General features: G+C 47.5%; 1 protein-coding gene across 3 annotated transcripts in view; it reads right to left on the reverse strand.

Annotated features, from left to right (window-relative positions):
- The window catches only part of Nav2 (neuron navigator 2), a 364,636-nt gene that overhangs the window by 149,689 nt on the left and 195,884 nt on the right, over window positions 1-19,063 (reverse strand). For 2 of the 3 annotated variants that reach the window (XM_052162012.1, XM_052162003.1), the window contains exons 7-8: window positions 7,512-8,610; window positions 2,236-2,348 (exon numbers count right to left, since the gene is read on the reverse strand). In XM_052162012.1, the coding sequence (XP_052017972.1) occupies window positions 2,236-2,348; window positions 7,512-8,610 (1,212 nt within the window). Of the gene's footprint in view, window positions 1-2,235; window positions 2,349-7,511; window positions 8,611-10,191; window positions 10,701-19,063 lie in introns of those variants that run through there. The other variant, XM_052162022.1, reaches the window with a different exon arrangement.

A 19,063-nucleotide genomic window follows, 5' to 3' on the forward strand; every position in this document is an offset into this window, starting at 1 on the left:
ATACCTTAAAAGGAATCTCTCTATTGAGAACAGAAGAAGCGACAGTTACAAGTAGCATTCATATTATATGCTGAGTAGCACTTCCAATCACTATTTTTAATAGACCAATGGTCACCTAAGAAATGTCATAGAATTAAGCTTCAACCCCTGAGATAGGTGTCAAGTTCCTAGGCCTAGCAGTGGGGTGTCTGGAGTGTAGGGATAGAGAACTGATAACCACGTGATTATTTACATTTTTTTTTTAAATGTAGGGATGCTCTGTCTGCATGTACATCTGCATGCCAGAAGAGGGCATCAGATCCCATTATAGATGGTTGTGAGCCACCATGTGGGTGCTGGGAATTGAACTCAGGACTGCTGGAAGAACAGCCAGAGTTCTTTACTGCTGAGCCATCTCTCCAGCCCTATCCATGTGATTATTATAGAAGGAATTTATCATAGCAAAATCTGAAAGTGTAACTGTTTTCAGTTTTCTACCTTTTTTTAATCCAGAGAAATTTGTGAGACACTTTTATCTGAACTGAGCTCGAACTTCAATTCACCACCCAAGTCTTTAAAGTACATACATACATATGGACATGCCTAGGTGTGTGTGTCTGTGTGTGTATGAGACTTTGAACTCCTGATTCTTCTGCCTTACCTCCCAAATGTTGGGATTACAAGTGTGTGCCACCATGCTTATCTGGTGTATGGGATAAAACCTAGGGCTTCATAAATGCTAGCAGGTCTATCCTACCTTCTCCTGAGAGCCTTAAGGGAATGAGACTGTGTCATCCTTATGGGCCGCCAACCTCTTTCACTGCATTTATTAACTGCATTTATTCTACATAAGACTGATCCAAAGGCACCAAAGCTTTAGATCACTCTGGGTGCAGTAGTGAGGCACAGATTTTCTAATGACTTCTACTAATTAACCTCATCTCACCATAAAAGCCTGCCTTTAAAAGTAGGGATGGGAGTGAGGCCAGAGAAATGTCTCAGGAGAAAACAAAATAAAACAACAACAACAACAACAACAAAAACCACTGTCTGTTCTTCCAGAGGACATGGGCTCTGTTTCCAGCACCTGCATCATAATTCCTATGACTTCAGTTCTAGGAGTTCCAGTTCCCTCTTCTGGAGTCCACAGGCACCAGGCACACATGTGGGGCGTGAACATAGATGCAGGCACAACATACACATTAAAATATATTTAAAAAGAGAGTTATAGGCTCATAGGTTGGTGGAGGAGCTTACAGGTAGGATTCACCCAAAATGAATTCTAACTCTTCTACCTTTCTTCTTCAACTTAATAATTTAACATTGTGGGGCAGGGGATTATCAAAGTGCAAAGACCAGAGTTCAGATTCCACAAACTCACATCAAAACCATTGAATGACAGCACATGCGAGGTAGAGACAGGGACCCCTGGGGCAAACAGGACTAGTTGGAATCAATCTGTGAGTGCTGAGTTCAGCAGGAGACCCTGCCTCAGTAAATAAAATGGAGAAAGATCCAGGGAGGAGCCTGGTATCAAGTTTAGGCCTCCATATATGTGAGCCTGCACACACAGTTGTGACCACATATATGCAAACACATGTGCACACACCACACGCGCACACACACACACACACACAGAAACATACACACACACAGATACACACACAGACACACACACAGATACACACACACATGCAGACATACACACACAGATACATACACACACAGATACACACACACACACAGACACACACACACAGAGATACACATACACATGCAGACACACACATACACACACACACACACACACACACACAGAATGTAATGGTACAGTATCAACACTGGACGCCCCTTGAAATGGAGTTACAGACGGCTGTAAGCCAAATGGGTGCTGGGAATCTAATCCAGGGCCTCTGTGAAAGCGGCAGCGAGTGCTCTTATCTGCCAAGCCACCCATAAAACTAAAAACTAATCCAGTAGTTTAGAGTTCTAAAATTTTGTTGTTGTCATCGAAAGCAACTTCATATGAAGTGTGAACAGTGTGATTCAAAGCTAAGCATTAACGTAGTCCAGGGACCAAACAGGAGGCACACCCCCAAGTAAGAGATCCAGCTACAGTTCTGGGGAGGAACGGAGAGGCTGTGAGGGAGAAAACTGGAGGGGGGGGCAGGGAAGAAATAAACTAACAGCAGAAGTTTGCCTGACTCCTGCGGGGCTTCTTCATCTGCAATCACACAAGCCAGGGCTTCTACTCACCAGTGAGTTCTTCCAGAGCAGGCTGTCCACTCTTGGTGTAGTGGCTGGGCTCCATGCTCACACCCGCTGAGCTGGACTCGGCAGTGACATTCCCCTCGGTGTCTGTCTGGGACCTTTACATACAAATCAGAGCGGACCCAATCATCAGGAGTGGCAGCCCTCACATCCGAGCCGCTCCGCTCGCCATGGCCTGCTAAGCAAGCAGCGAGGAGCAGAGCTGGCCAGCAGACCGACTCTAAATAATTCAACAGCCACACGTGGAGAGAGCGACTGAGCCCAGAAAGATGAAATATTCAAAGCCCCAAAAGAGGGGCTGCCATTTCTCAGTGAGGGTCCAACTAGAAACATGCCGGAGGGTGCCGGGTAGTTCGGACATTCAGACTTACGTACAGCACCGGCAAATAAAGCATACATACGATTCCACTGACAGTCCCTCTCCCCCCACAACCCTCTTGACGCAGCTCTCTCCGAAAAGGTGAGTGTGAGGAGGGCAGGAATGGGTGCCAAGCAGCTGTGTCTACCCTCCAGGTTTCTGATTCGCAGCTCAGATCCTCCGACATGAAAGGTCTCATTGATCATTATTTCAACACTTGACTGAGATCTGTACTTTCCCAACCCTTCCCCCCAGGCCCTGTCTTTGTCAAGCAGATTGAACCAGTGGCTGGTTGCAGGGGAGGTATCTGGCCGCTTTGGCTTACTCAGACCTTGCCAGTGACATCGGGTGACTGTGCATTGAGGCCTGGAGTGATCCAACTACTTTTCACCACCAGGAAGAGAGCATGCCTCCCCCACCACCACCACCACCATTTTTGTCTGGGATTGAACCCAAGGGCTCCGTGCATGAGTGGCACGTGTTCTAGCATGGAGAAATATCCCCAGGCCCTAGAATGTGCCAAAAGTGTGGATGTACTATGGAAGATGAACTGATAACTTCAAACCTCCCACTGTTCTTTGTTCTTCTTCTGTCCCACGGAAGCCATGTACCCCTAGTTCCCATAGCCACCCCTTTAAAGGTTTATTATTATCCCAGTGTTCTTGTTTACCCGCACAGCCAGAGTTTGAAGCTCTGCCATCTACTTGGGACTTATAAATGCCCTAAAATAGGTACAATTGCTTGGAATCCCAATGTTTCTAAATGAAAGCCAGGCAGGTATACAACTAGCCTACAACTGCTAAAATACTGTTTGCATTTTGAACAGTATTTTTATAAAGTATATTAGCATGCCCTCTGTTTCTGTCTCTCTTATCTCTGTCTCTCTATCTCTCTGTCTCTGTTTCTCTGTTCCTATCTCTCTGTCTTTCTACATAGTTATCACTGTCCTAGAACTCTAGTCTACATAGTGAGGTAGACTAGATGACCTCGAACTCTAAGAGATCTGCCCACACCTGCCTCATGAGTGCTGGGATTAAAGTCATGTGCCACCATACCTGGCAAATTAGTTCATTATTCAAAATTCGTGAGGTGTCGGGGCTGGAGAGATAACTCAGCAGATGAGAGTACATACTGCTCTTGCAGAGGACCCAGGTTTAATTTCCAGCACCCACAAAGAGTGACTTATAATTAACTCTGTAACTCCATATCCAGGGGCTCTGCTGCCCGTGGCCTTCATAGGCACTGTTACTCATGTGCATAGCTTCAGCCACACACATACATAACTAAAAATACTAAAAATAAATTTAGCTGCATGGTGGTGACGCATGCCTTTAATCCCAGCACTTGGGAGGCAGAGGCAGGTAGATTTCTGAGTTTGAGGCCAGCCTGGTCTACAGTGTAAGTTCCAGGACACCCAGGGCTATACAGAGAAACCCTGCCTCGAAAAACCAAAAAATTAAAAATTAAAAAAAAATCTTTAAAATTTGGGAGATTTCACATAAGTATCTGAATTTTTGCCTTCAGCCAGTGGAAGAAAGGAATGAAGGGAAGGAGGGAGAGAGGATGGAGGAAGGGAGGATGGATGGATGGATAGATGGATCTGGAACTACTGAGCTCAGTCTTGCAGGGCGCCATCTGCTGGTGCCAAGTGGCGGTGCGCCCTCTAGAGGAGCAGAGCACCTCCTTCTTTGCTTGTGTTACATCGCTGCAGCCCTGTTCTTCTGAACATACATGTGTATTCTGCAATGACCCTGCCATCGTCCTGTCATCGTCCCACAGAATGTCAACAAACCCTGCCTGAGACACCTGGGCTTAGGCTTGAGACAATCGGATACTGTGAACTGCAGTTCTTTTACTGTGCATGTAAAGATTTCTGCTTTAAAAATGTTTTTTAGATCTATCTTATCTTACATGCCAGGCATGTAGGAGGGTTTTGCCCTCATGTACATATGTGTAACAGATATGTGCAGTACTCATAGAGGCTAGAAGAAGGCATCAAATCCCCTGGAACTGGAGTTAATGCATAGTTGTGAGCCACCATACTGGTGCTGGGGAACAAACCCAGGTTCTCTGAGACAGCGGCGGTGCTTTTAACGGCTGAGCCATCTCTGAAGCACCAAGAGTCCGTGACTAGACAGTAAGACAATATGGATCCTATAGTTAGACAGACTTGGGTTTTTTTCTTTTGTTTTTGTTTTTGTTTATCTGTTTCTTTGAGACAGTGCTTCTTTGTATAGCCCTGGCTGCCTGGAACTCCAAGATGGACCTATCTTTGCCTCTGGAATACTCTGCCCCCGTGCCCATCGGCCAGGCTTGGTTTTAAACATAGGTTCTTCTAATCGCCACATCTGTGATTTGGAACACATTTCCTGGTTTGAGCATCAGTTGCTCATCTATAGAACTAGAATTTTTTTTTTTTTTTTGGTTTTGTTTTTTTCAAAACAGGGTTTCTCTGTATAGCCCTGGCTGTCCTGGAGCTCACTCTGTAGACCAGGCTGGCCTTGAACTCAGAAATCCGCCTGCCTCTGCCTCCCAGAGTGCTGGGATGACAGGCGTGCGCTACCACCGCCCAGCTTAGAACTAGAATTTTAAAAGCAAGCTAGCTCACAAAACTGGGATGTCTCAGGGAATTAGGATGAAGAAGCCCTTAGCTGGGTCTTTGCACACATTTGATTCATAAGCAATGGCTACCTGTCTCTGTGGCCAGTGCCTAAGACCGCAGTGGGTGGTCCCAGCAGACACAGGGCAGGGTGCTGTGGTCCAGTTCCTATCTGGGTCTCTTCGTTCCAGTCTCTCTTCACCGGCTCCTCCAAAGAGGACTTCGCCCAGAGTGAGTACCCACAGGGAAGACAGGCCTTGAGTGTCTGGGAGGTTCCTTTCCTCCTGCTCCTCACACATTAGTCACAAGAAACCCTTCTTCCCATAGAAAAGCTTGAAATAATAATAATAGTAATAATAATAATAATAATAAGTGAATGTTTGCTTTCTAGTCTGCCAAAGGGCTCACAGTCACAATAAAGATGGCGCTGCGACAGCTGGGGCCCAGACACTCGCATGTCTTAAAGTGGCGAGTAAGAAGCGGTCAAGTAGCTTGAATGTGCATCACCCCATGGCACTGGGAATGCTGCTAGGATTGCCCCAATCCTACCTCCACGCTTCAGAAAACAACTCACGAGAAGCCATGCATGCAGCCTCACCAGGCCTCTACTGAAAGACGCCCTGGTGTGCTTCTCCACACTGTTAGCTGAGCTGATGGCTGAACAAAACAGAACTGTCTGCCAATCAGAGGAGACGGCCATGACTCTTGGAAAAGCGGGGGAGTGTGGGATGGGGGTGGGGGGGGTGGGGGTGGGGGGAGGGGGAACTGGGCAGAGGAGAGTAAACATGGGACAAGAAGAAGCCTGGCACCGCCCCTGTCCTGCATGGATGCTGGCCAGCTTTCTCCTGACATCTCTTGTGACAGGAAGCCTAAGAGTTCACAGGAACAGAATTCAGGCAGGGAGAGAGGGAACATCTAATTCTTTGGGGAGTCTTGCAAACATAAGAAGCTGAAAGTGTGGGTGTGACTGCACACACCCGAACTTGTGTGCGAATGCACCCATGTGAACACACATTTGCATTTGGCACATGGATGTGTAACTGTGTCTGTACTTGTGTGCAGCTGTTGATGCATGCACGGGCTTTGAGTGTGCGAACACGGTTGTGTTTCTGTGCTTTGGGGGTGGGCAGAATGTGCCGTTGGATCATTTTGCTATATGCACAGGTGCTGGGGGACACCTAGCTGTGAAGTGGGGTCAGGTACACTATCCCTCTCCAGCACAGGACCAGGGAAAGCCCCATGAGCCAGCCCCATGAGCCAACGCTCTCAGCAGCCCTCTCAGCAGGCCGGGAGCTTCCATGAGCCCAAGGAGTTTGTGCACATGCTGCAGGTGTCTGCCTCAGTGTGGGAGTGGGGTGGGGCAGAGCAGAGTGGCTCAGGACAGAACGATAAGGAGCAGATAGCACCTAGTTCTACTGGGCTGCTGGGGTTCTACAGATGTGCCAGGGACACAGGGTTTCTGAGACAGGAAAAGGATGGCGGACTTTAGCCTAATACATTTCTTGTTCTAGGATGGCCCTTGTCAATCTTATTACTACTACTACTATTACTATTATTATAGTACACCAGAAGAGATCATCAGATCTCATTACAGATGGTTGTAAGCCATCATGTGGTTGCTGGGATTTGAACTCGGGACCTCTGGAAGAGTAGTCCGTGCTCTTGACCGCTGAGCCCTATTATTTGGGTTTTTTTTTTTTTTTTGGTTTTTTTTTTTTTTGAGACAGGGTTTCTCTGTCGACCTGGCAATCCTGGAACTCACCATGTAGATCAGGCTGGCCTTGAACCTGGAGAGCCACCTACCTCTGTCTCCCAAGTGCCAAGGGATTAAAGGCATGTGCCAGCACTGCCCAGCTGGCCCTTTCAATCTTATCTCCTCCTCCTAGTTCTCAGAAAGCCATGGGAGGTAATAAGGGATTGCCAGACTCAGCACGCTCAGCACCAATGCCGCCCTAAGAAATGTCACATAGCAGAGTAGTCTTCAGTCCGCTTGGCATACGTTACAATTCATTTCAGGTGACACGAGAGCAGCCACCCTGGATATTCAGACCTACCTGCATGCTTCTAGCATTTCTGAAATGCTTCCGTCCCCACAGGCCTGGTGAAACCTCCTCATCCTGGGGTCAGCTCACAATGTCCCCCGCCTCGATGCTGCCCTGCTATAGTAACTGCCCACTTGAATGCACCAGGAATAGAACTATGTGTCACGTTAGCTGTTGTCTCACCTGCTCTCCCGGGCCCTGCACGGACAGAGCCAGCAGCCTGGCTCTTCATCGTTACCCAGGGGTAGCGGGTGTTGCCTACCTGTACAGAAAAGGTGCAACCGTGGCTGTGTTGGGATGGTTGTATTGCTGCTGAGGCTGAGGTAACTGAACGCTGACGGTATTGCTTCCAGTGGTCTGTGTGGTCCCGATGGAGCCGCTGACGGTTTGGCTGCTGATGCTGTGGTTCAGAGAGCTCCCTCCGGGGCCTTTGCCCTCTGAGGATGCCAGGCTGGAGGAGGAGCTAGAGTGCCTGCTGTCCAGCTGGGCCTTCTGGGGAGGCAGCCCCGAGCTCAGCTTCCCTCTGCTCCTCTCTCCTTCCTTGGGAGGTATGGGGGCACTTGGGGACTTCCCAGGCATGTTCTTCATTCCTGGCTTTGGTATGCCGCTGTGCGATGGAGCCGCAGCCTCCTTCTTGGTGCTGTTGAGCTTGCCGCCTTTGGGGATGAAGCTGGCGATCTTGGAGGACTTCTTCGGCATCTCAGTCGCAACCACCCCACCGAGCTCTTCCTTGGGTTCTTCCTTGAGGTCAGGCCGGTCGGTCACGGAGACTCTCTTGGTGAGGTCCTTGCCCTTCTCTTTCTCCTTCTCCTTCTCCCGCTGCTGCTTCTCCTTCTCTTTCTCATTACCCTTTGGGGAGCTCTTCTTATTGGTAAGCGCCCTGCTGAAAGTCCTCTGCGCAATGCCCTTGAGCGCAATCTTGGGGCTGCTGGATGCAGGGCCTGCAGTAGAAAGCGCCCTGTTAGCGGCCTCCAACTCTTCACTCTCCTCAAAGCTGGGCAGGATCTCGAGCCGCTCACAGCTCGTGTCCCGGGATGCTGAGCCCTCGCCTGCTTTGGAGCCTCCCTTGCTGTTGAAAAGTTTGAGCTTCTCCAACATGGATCTCTGGTTGTTGGGGGCAGGCTTCACGGCTTCAGGCGTGGGCCTGGGGGCCTCGGGCCCAGCGGGTTTGACGGACAGCATGGATGACGTGGCACTGTGCTTCACGCTGAGGGACTTGCTGCGCCAAGGCTTGGAGGTCATGCTGGGCTGGGGGATGGCGGAGGAGGAGCAGTTAACAGGGATGGCAGGGCTGTTCTCCAAGGGTGCAGGTACATTTTCGCTCATTCCGGGATGGGAGGAGGCTGAGCTTGCCAATGGCTCTGCAGAGACAGGGAAGGGAAAGCGACCTGAGTCATAGTTACTGAGCTACACTGAAGACTCAGGAAGGCCAGCCACAGCTACCCAGCCAGCCACGGCTACCCAGCCGGCCATGGCTACCCAGCCGGCCAAGGCTACCCAGCGGGCCGTTCCCCACCCATGTGCCCTGAAGCTCCGTTACTGGAGGTGAGGAGTATCTGTGGTTACAATTTAAACCCAGTTCATCCCTCTGTCCTCCGACGCACGCTGTTCACACGGCACCTCCCCCAGCCTCACCACATCTTGGTTGTGTCTGTTCTTATAAACACATGCCAATCTTAACAGTACCATGCAGAGCACAACTAAGAATGTAAATAATCTACCGGAAAGAAAGAGAAAATCCTTTACTGCCACCACATACCACTCCTGTGGTATTTGAGGGTGTAGGGAATAACTGCTTTAAGTGACTGAACCCAGAATTCCAGTTGTGAACAACAGTCAAGAAGTACTCAACTTTTAGAAGACAATTTATCATAGACATGAAAACAGACCCAAAGTAAGTAAAAATAGAAACTGAGGAGAAACCAGCAATTTTAAATGAAAAATACATTGTTCATAAAAGTTGATAATTCCTATGTAAGATTTTTCTATGTTGCCACTTTTCCTTCTTTCCTTTTTCCCTTTTCCTTCCTTCCTTCCTTCCTTCCTTCCTTCCTTCCTTCCTTCCTTCCTTCCTTCCTTCCTTCCTTCCTTTCTTCCTCTCTCTCATGACAAGATTTCTCTGTGTAGCCCTGGCTGTCTAGCAACTCACCCTGTAGACCAGGCTGGCCTTGAACTCAGAGATTTGCCTGCCTCTGCCTCTGCCTCTTGAGTGAGCCACCATGCCCATCCTAAAGAATTTCACTTTGTCCTATCCTGTTCAGGGAAACTGGTGAGGCATATTCTCTGTATTCACTTGGGAATTCACAGTGGAGAGAAATGAGTTCTACCCAGTGAACACTTAAAACCCACACATCCCAGAGTGGGCGTGAACCACCAACCTTTCCGTTAACGGCCAAATATACTGAGCAGTTGTGCAATGGAGAGATTATGTTGGCTTTTTTTTTTAAAGGTTTACAAACAGAACAGACTTAAGAGACCTTCTTTTACTTAAGCACACAACGTGAGTATGCACCCCAACCCCCATCTCTAACACACACACACACACACACACACACACACACACACGGCGAGAAAACACAAGTTATCTAGAAGTCAAGGCTTCCCCTTTGGCACTCAATGCATGTTTCCTTGCCCACAGTCTTTTCTCAGAAATCCACCGAAGGTATTTCCATACAAGTGCCAGGACCATTCTGGGAAGTGTGGGCTCCCCTGTTACTGTCCTGTCACTTACCGCAGTGGCCCAGCATCAGCGAGCCCTCTAAACTGCAGTCCCTTCTTCAGACGGAACTGCCATGATGCACCAGTGGCTCCAAGTGCCAGTAGCTGCTAGAGAAAGTGGCTAGGAGACAGAGGAAACACCCCCCACTGAGCCTGTCCCCCACCCCCAAGCCCAAGCCCATCACCCCCTTTGCACTGCTTGCAAAGTCAGTGACAGGACTTACCTAACAGCGGCCACTTTCCCCCACAAGGATTCTCTAGGAGAATTTCTGCAAGCGGAGAGGCTGCCCTTCCAATTGTCACAAGTGTTTTCGGTTAAACTGCTCATGTTTCTAATTAACTTTTGTCATCCGCAACTACTTCTGTGCCCAGAAGCCTGTCAGGATTAACGGCTGCTTCCCCAGCTCTCTTTCCTTCCCCCCACCTCCTCTTCCTAATACCTATGGTTCTGCTGCCTTCCAGCAACAGAGTAAACTGTACATAGAGCCGCTTTTGATGATTTAAAAGTCAACGGCTGCTAAGGCTGGGTCAAGGCAGCCCTGTGTGGGGCGCAAGCGCTGGGAGCCGGGCAGCCAGGGAAACTGGCTGAGTCTGCCCGCAGCTGCGTGGGGAAGCCACAGCTCTGGGTGATCCAAAGCAGACCTCCCAATGTTTTAAAACACATCCATCTTCCTGACTTACTAGGGAATCTGGATTTGGAGGGGAGGGTACTGCAAAACTCCTCCACCAAAACTCACGGGTGTAGCTGGATCTTTTCCTGGGTAGAACCAGAGACTGGCTTACAAACCTACCCACACCACCAGTTTGTCATAGGCTCTCTTGGGCTTGGCCCTCCCTCCTGGGGGGGCTGTCTCCTGGATATCTGGAGGCATGCCACTTACCATACTGTTAAATGTTTTACAAGAAAGGAAACTGAGGCCAGGCAGGGCTGTTTATGACTGTGTTCTTTCAGCTAAAATAGAATACCTGGGATTTGAACCCAGGTTCTCTGATACAGTACTCTCAGAAACACCACAGTAGTGACATCTATTTGTTTGTTTTTGGTTGTTGTTAAAGGCACCGCCTCGTGCATCCCAGACTAGCCTTAAATTTGCTCTACAGCTGAAGATGACCCTCTATCTTCCAAGCATATGTGGGGTTGAATAATGAACTTGGTGCGTGCTAGGAAATCTCTTTACAACTTGAGCTCCATCTCCAGCACATACCCCCTTTTAAAGAAATGCAAACCTCAGTCTCTAATACCCAGAGTGTTTTTCAGACATTGCCTTTCCTCATGCCTTCCTGATGATGATGATATCTGTGATGAGGGCAGCCACACCCCTCAGCAGGAAACAGCTGTACCACAGAAGAGGCCCTGAAGCTAATGAAAGTTTTCACGTCGGGGACCACTTTTCCAAGCAAAATTGCCTTTCTCTTAACCGGGGGATCTTATCAGAAGCTGAATGAGACAACACCCATCCACCCACCTACCCACCCACCCACCCACCCACACCTTTCCTTCTACCTGATCATCCATTCTCCTGTTCCCCATCCCACCCCCACCCACTCACCCACTCATCTTTGCTCCCATCCGCCCACCACCCATACACTCAACATGTGCCCACCATCAGTCGCTTATTTATCAAGCACATCACACACACAAAATGCTGTTCCAGACACTTGGGACATGTCCACCACAAAGCAAAGATCTTCTGCCTTTATGAACTTTACATTTTAGAGAAAGGAAACAGGAAATAATTCGTCAACAGCCGGAAAATAAGCGGTAAAGAAAAGGAAGGCTGAGGATTTAGCTTCAAGCTATGAAGATCTCTGAGATCGAGGCCAGCTTTGTCTACATAAAGTGAGTTCCAGGGTTACACAGAGAGACTCTGGGTTTTAATAAAAGGAATGAAGACAAAACTATTTCTACTATTTCTCTGGAGTCTTTTCAGCTGGGCTCGCATTAAAATCCCAGTGAGCCTTTAAGTAGCCTCAGGAGGTCAAGCCATGGGTATTTTTGTCCCACTGGGAACCACATGGTTAGCCTCACACGCTAGCTAAGTCCTTTCACTGTTCTGTGTAGTAATGCGTAGGGTATTTCTTCATTCTCAAATATTCTCCCTCATGTTTACTAATGGAGGAAGCTGTCTGGGACAAGGTATTGTCAGCCTTGTTAATTCAGAAATGCTGGTGTCCTAGGAAAACAAGCCTGGAGGACGGAGGGAGGGGTGGGCTTCCGAAAGAAGAGGGCTACTCTAATAACTAACAGCTCTTGCCTTTTTTCTCATGTAGATGGGCCTTCCCCTGCCTTACAGCAAAGGAATGTGTTGGGGAGGAGGGGGCAGGAGAGGACAGGAGAAAAGCACACAAGAATGTTCTGGACATCCTATCCCCCACAGTGCACATGAGCCACTGTTGGGAAGCGACTTGCTTTGCACAGCCCACGGATGAATTATCTTTATCTTTTTCAAGGTATATTGCACCCAGCTCACATATAAAAGAACCATTTCATGTTTTCAAAATATACATTTAAGTTTCAAGTTGACTTAAAAACATGACGCCAGGAACCACAAATGGTTCAGAGACTTGGTGAGAATCATACAGGCTTGTGAGCAAGGCAGGTTGAAGAAACACTATTAAATGAAACAAAAAATACTTATTTCTATATTGAATCTATTCCTTTGTCCCACGTCATACTGGCTTCGAACGTCATCTGATGGCTACTCTCGGCACTTGTCTGCTTATGTCTTGATGGCTACTCTCGGCACTCGTCTGCTTATGTCTTGAAGGGAATGGAGGATATTGCTAAGAGTGGCTGGGTCAGCAACCGGGCCCAGTGTCGATGAGCACAAATACATTTAAAATAAGCACACCATGATTCACTCAGCAGCCTGTGAACATGTATCTATACGGAGATGGACAGAACTGAAATACTTCTTTTTTTGTTTCTGTTTTTGTTTTCTTCTGTTTTTGTTGTTGTTGTTGTTGTTTTTGGAGATAGGGTTTCTCTGTGTGGCCCTGGCTGTCCTGGAACTCACTCTGTAGACCAGGCTGGCCTTGAACTCAGAAATCTGCCTGCCTCTTCCTCCCAAGTACTGGGATTAAAGGCATGCACCACCACTGCCCCGCAACTGAGATACTTCTTAAAAAGTTACTATCTGCCTGCCTGCCTGCCTGTCTCTCTGTTTCTCCCTCCCCTTCTCTCCGTGTGTATGTGTGCATGTGTGTGCACACGCGCGTGCGCATCTGTATGTGTGTCCTGGCATGTGCATGCTTGGAAACAACTTTCTGCAGTTGATTCTTTCCTTACACCACATAGGTCCCAGGGATCCAAGTCTGCACACTGAGCGCCCTCGCATTCTGAGCCATCTCAACCCCGCCCCCTTATTGCATACAATAAACTCTGATATAATCTACTCTAGTGTGATGTGCACAGTGCTAATGGCAAGGACTATGGAGAAGCTCAGTGTAAGAAGGGCTTGATTCCCCCCCGCCCCCAGCCCAGCCCACTTACAGTCCTCAGCATGGAGACACTCACTTGTAATCTCAGTGCTTGTGAGGCAGAGACACTGGATCGCTGGGGTTCTGGCTTGCTGCTGTCCTGGTCCACTTGGTGTGTTCCAGGTCAGTGACAGATACTGCCTCAGAAAGCCACCAAGTAGACAGTGACACCTGACAAACTACATTTGAGGTTGCCTTCTGTTCTCCACACATATTTGTGTGCAATGCATACACACGTGCGTGCATACACACAGACAGACACACACAGATAGACACACACACACACACACGCGCACACGCACACGCGCACACACACGCACGCAATGATGGCAGAGGCCTTTATGGATCTTCCTGACAGACTCAATGCTTTCCAGTCTGGGCACCTCGGTTCTAAAAGACCAATTTCCATAGTCCAACTGACAAACCACCACATAAAGAGAAAGTCTCCTTCGAAACATCATGATGCCTTTGAAGAAAAGGAAAACCTTTGGGTTGTTTTTGGCAAGCAGCCTCAGCCTTCTCTGACAGGAACTCATGTGCTCTAAATGAAAGCACTGTTATCCTGAGTACTTTTCCCTCTCTCCTTCAGCAAAGGTGAGATGCAGCCCAGGCCTCTCCTGTCCCTGAGCTTCGGTTGGGGAGCCAGCCGTTGGTGGTCTATTCCTGAAGCCAACGAGCACAAAGACAGAGTGTACTCCAGGACGGCTGACCCCAGCTCCTGTCATTGCTACGGTGACTTGAAACCTGGCTGGGGGAGATTTCCTGCCTAAATCTTCTCCAAAGCTGTTGGGGAATAGATCTGATAATCGGGCCTGGGAAACTGTTTGCAATTTCCTATAATTTGTCAAGGTGTCAATCTTGAAAATTCAGATTTCTGAGGATAATTGAAACCAGTTGAGTTATCCTAAGTGTATGTTTTTCAGAACAGCTTTGGTTGGTGTCATTATAGCCCTCTGAGCTATAACATGGGCATGTGGATGTGGCTCTGTTCAGTGGCTCTGCAGGAAGACTCTAAAGCTGGCTGAAGGAGCCTTCTTTACATTGTTAAAATAACTAATCATCACCACCACCACCACCATCACCATCATTATAATTAATTGTTGCTTTTTAAAAGCCAGGTTTCATGCCATCCAGACTGATCTCAAACTCATTATGTTTCTGAGGATAACCTTGGGCTCCTGATCTTCCTGTCTCTACCTCACTAGATTGGGATGACAGGCAAACACTGACATCATCCGGCTTCAGTGTCTAGTATCAAGAAAGACCGTTTCTGTCTGTCTGTCTGTCTGTCTGTCTCCCTCCCTCCCTCTTTCCCTCCCTCTCTCAACGGGGTTTCTCTGTGTAGCCCTGGCTGTCCTGGAACTCACTCTGTAGACCAGGCTGGCTTAGATCTCAGAAATCCAGCTGCCTCTGCCTCCCAAGTGCTGGGATTAAAGGCGTGCACCACCACTGCCCAGCAAAGACACTCTTTCTGCTGTCTACTTCTTGAGGACCATCTTTAAAGAAAGGAGAAAAGGCAGGCACAATGATGGCCACGGAGGTTGGGCACCAGCCTGGGCTGGGATGGGAAGATACACACACATCCAGAATTCCAAAGGCTTCTAGAAGGTCTGAGCCACAGATACAGACTGTGATCTAGAGCCTAAATTCAGTAAGCTGCTTTGTAATGCGTAGCCTTCCAAAATCCCAATACCATTCTTCATTTTTTTTCAGAAATGCAAAAAGGTAAGCCTTTCTGTCTTATATGAGCTGCTAATTCCCCAGTGTCCCTTGTGACTTTTTCATTTCAGAGGAATAATGTATTATCCTCTCAATGTATGGGACAACTATGTTGAGTCCTTTCTAATATACATCAAGGTAATTGTTTCTCTTCAATGGCTTGTTTTTAGATAAACCCCTGTGAAACTATGAGTAACAAGGTCATTTGTTTTTCTGCTGGTAGCTTAAAAAAACAATATAAGAAACTAAGGAAGCAGGGGCTGGAGAGGTGACTCAGTGGTTAAGAGCACTGACTGCTCTCCCGAAGGTTCTGAGTTCAAAATCCCAGCAACCACATGGTGGCTCACAACCATTCATAATGAGATCTGATGCACTCTTCTGGAGAGTCTGAAGACAGCTACAGTGTACTTACATATATCAATAAATAAATCTTAAAAAAAAAGAAACGAAGGAAGCATCATTCCATTTCCAAAGCCACACTCCCCATCTCTTCTCTGAGGAGGTTCAAAGGAGGAATTTCTCAAATTCCACTCCTGCTGCAAAGAACTGGGAAGCCAAATGATGAAGTCTGGCTAATGTTTCATCTATAACTTTAAAAAGCCAGAATCAACTCTTCAAACCTGTATCTGTCTGTTGGTCCATCTCCCGTTTTGTTGTGCTGTCCCCTCCCTGACCCCTCTCATCCTGTACATCAAAAGATTTGTCACACATGAAATTTTAAATCCTTTCGATTATATGGATGAACAGAAGAGACCTAGTGTTCAACTGTGGCATTTGAAGGAAGCTATCCCATCCCTATAATAATACCTTTCCTTGTTTTGAGACAGGGCCTCAGTTAGCTTAGGCTAGCCCAAACATACTATGTAGCCAAGGATGACCTTGAACTTCTGATCCTCCTTGCCTCTCCCTCCAGAATGCTAGGATTTCAGGTATGTATCACATGCCTGGTTTATGTAGCACTGGTACTGAGTCCAGGGTTTCATCTATGATAGGTAAGTATTCTACCAACTGTTACCCCAAGTCAGGAAGATACTGTTACAAATGGAAGGCATCTGTTTTCTTATCCTTTGAAGCCATGGTACCCTGAACACATCTTCTTTCTCTGTTCAACTTATTCAAAGCCCCATGGAAAATCCTTCTGCTTTAGTTGATCAAGCCATGTCTCTATCTTGTACCATATATGGCCACAAGAAAGAACAAAATTGGCTGTGGAAAAGCTGCTCCTTTTGCTTCCAAGGGTGGATGAGATTTCACAGAGAGACGAGAAACTCTTTACAGGGGACAACCCATTCCTCAGGAGATCACTGTCCACAGCCAGCAGCTTTTTGGCAGAGAAGAGTTGCCGTGAGCTGTTGTAAATGCGGCCTTCTACCACAGTTAGGCAAAGATCTTTGCAGTCTCCTCATCCTAGCACACCAGCCTTTTGTGCTTTGTCCTGGTGTAAAGGGAGGCTGCCCACAGAAGGAGACTCCCAACCAGGGTTAAGCAAAGACAGGTACTTCCCTGGGAGCCAGGCAACAGGCAGGAACAAGGAGGAGGAGCTCCTGGTCAGGGAGGTTTGGGACGTGTAGGGTAAACACTGGTCAAACTGTTTTCTTGTCTACAGGACTCCTCAAAGCCTCTCTGGCATTGGGACTATCCACAAGTTAATGAAATGGTGTCTTTTCATAGATGTCTTTTTTGTCACAAACACATGATTTTATGGAATGGTTTAAGAAAAAGTTTTATTATGCTGAAAACTGACTCCTGGGTGGGGGCCCAATTGGGATGTATAGCCCAAATCAGAGGTTGGTAACGTCATTGCCAAGACCACAGGGTTCAGTGGCATCTTCTACCCTCCTCAGCTTGAGGTAAGCTACAAGCCTGAGCTCCTGCTCACAAGATGGCTCAGTTGGCATTTGAAGCCAAGCCTGACGACCTGCCTTTGATCCTTGGAGCCCACAAGGTACAAGGAGAGAACACATTTTTCCAACCAGTCTTCTGACCTACATATGCCCACACATGCATAACATAAATCTATGTTATAAAAAATAAACAAGCAGATAAACAAACATGGGCCCTTCTTCTGGTCTGAGACACACAGGTTTCAGAGACTACAGCATCATCTGCAAACCTTTAAGGCTTTCTTCAGGAAAGTGAGTTTTCCCCTCCAGGAGGTTCATTTTAAAAATGGGACTGTCAAACGGTTTAGTAATAATTTAAGTATGGTTTTGTTCTTCAGAATTTAGGATGCTGGCAAGATGTAATCTCTCTGCAGTTAATATTTTTTTCCTGTCAATCAAACTCAGAAGCCAACCAAAGAACTAGCGTATTGTATTCCTCAGGGGGGGTATCATGCAGAAGCGAGTGCTGAATTGGACCATTATTCACTATCTGTGATCACGTTAGGCCAAATGTGCAGGAGCCAGAGGAAAAAAAGGGCAGTCATTTATCCTCATTCTGCCAAGTATGCAGACACTTGGTATCAGATAGATCAAATAATCTCAGGGCTTCATGAATGTCACTGATCCACACGGCACTGCCAGACTTCTGAGCCTTTCTCATGACAGTTGTCTCCTTAATGGAAAGACAGAATTCTTTTTTAGAAAAGAAAACGTCTGTGGTGGTAGAAAATCACCCCCAGACGCTGCTCAGCGACGGCCTGACTCCCACAGTCAGGCAGGATGCGATTCCTCCAGGTGTCTGCTCTGGTTCCTTCAGATGGCCTGGCCCTGACAAGCTGGCAGCAGAACGGGGCTTTGAAGCAAAGCTCTCACTTGGTGACTCTCTGTAAGGCTAAGGCGTCTTTTACAAATCAGGTAACCAAGGCAAGGTGCACAGAAAGCCAAGGAGCGTCTTCTCTCACTCTATGGTACCCAGGCCTCGCAGCACTTTCCGGGTGGGCCTCAGTCCAGCTTACCAACTTAGAAGTCACCTTGAGCAACTTCACCTGGGGAAGCTCCTGCTCGCTCATAGGTAAAAGCCAGATGACTACCACTGGAGTGCCCAATACCTTGCTAAGTCCTTAAGTAATTTCACTTGCTGAATTCATTTAAAATCATGAGTAATCATCTGGGAAGATAGCTTAGTCAGTACAATCTTTGATCTATAGGCAGGGAGAACCTAAATTTAATACCCAGAACCCACATGAGAAAGAGCCAGGCATTATGTGTGCACCTACAACCCCAGCCCTGGGAAGGCGAACACAGGAACCCTCCAGAACTCACTGGTCAGTCAGCCTAGATGGCATGAGGAATAAAACCTGAGACTGACCTCTGGCCTCTGATCCCTGACCTTCTACACACATGTACACACACACACACACACACACATATAAAAAATAAAAAAATAAGATGAGTCATTATTTCACACAGGCACCTTATGGGATGAATTGGCTACAGCTCAGATGTGAGCACCTTGCCCTAAGTCCTAGCTGGTCTGAGGCTGAGTAAGAACTGGAACACTGAAGTCAGTGCTCTTCTTAGCAGACTCCCCTCAGCAGGAAGAGTGAGCACAGCTCTCTCCCTTTCTCACAGTGAGCAAAACGGTGTTGCGGAATGCAAACACTTCTGTACACACTCACGCACACATACGCACATGCACACACATGCATGCAAACACACATGTATACACACATGTATACACACATACAAACCCACATTACATACACACACATGAACACACATACATATATATGCATGCACACATGCATACACACATACAAACCCAAATACATATACATACATATATACATACATATGAATACACGCACACACACACACACACACACATACCTTCACTCTCCACTAACATTAGCAGAGTGGAGCTATATCATGTTTCAGTGCCATTACTGTCAGTCATAAGCTGAGCAAGACCAGGCAGCATCCTAGACCCTCTCTCTGATCTTCAGTACATCCA

This window comes from Apodemus sylvaticus, chromosome 1 (genome assembly GCF_947179515.1).
Source record: "Apodemus sylvaticus chromosome 1, mApoSyl1.1, whole genome shotgun sequence".
Classification (NCBI taxonomy): Eukaryota; Metazoa; Chordata; class Mammalia; order Rodentia; family Muridae; genus Apodemus; species Apodemus sylvaticus.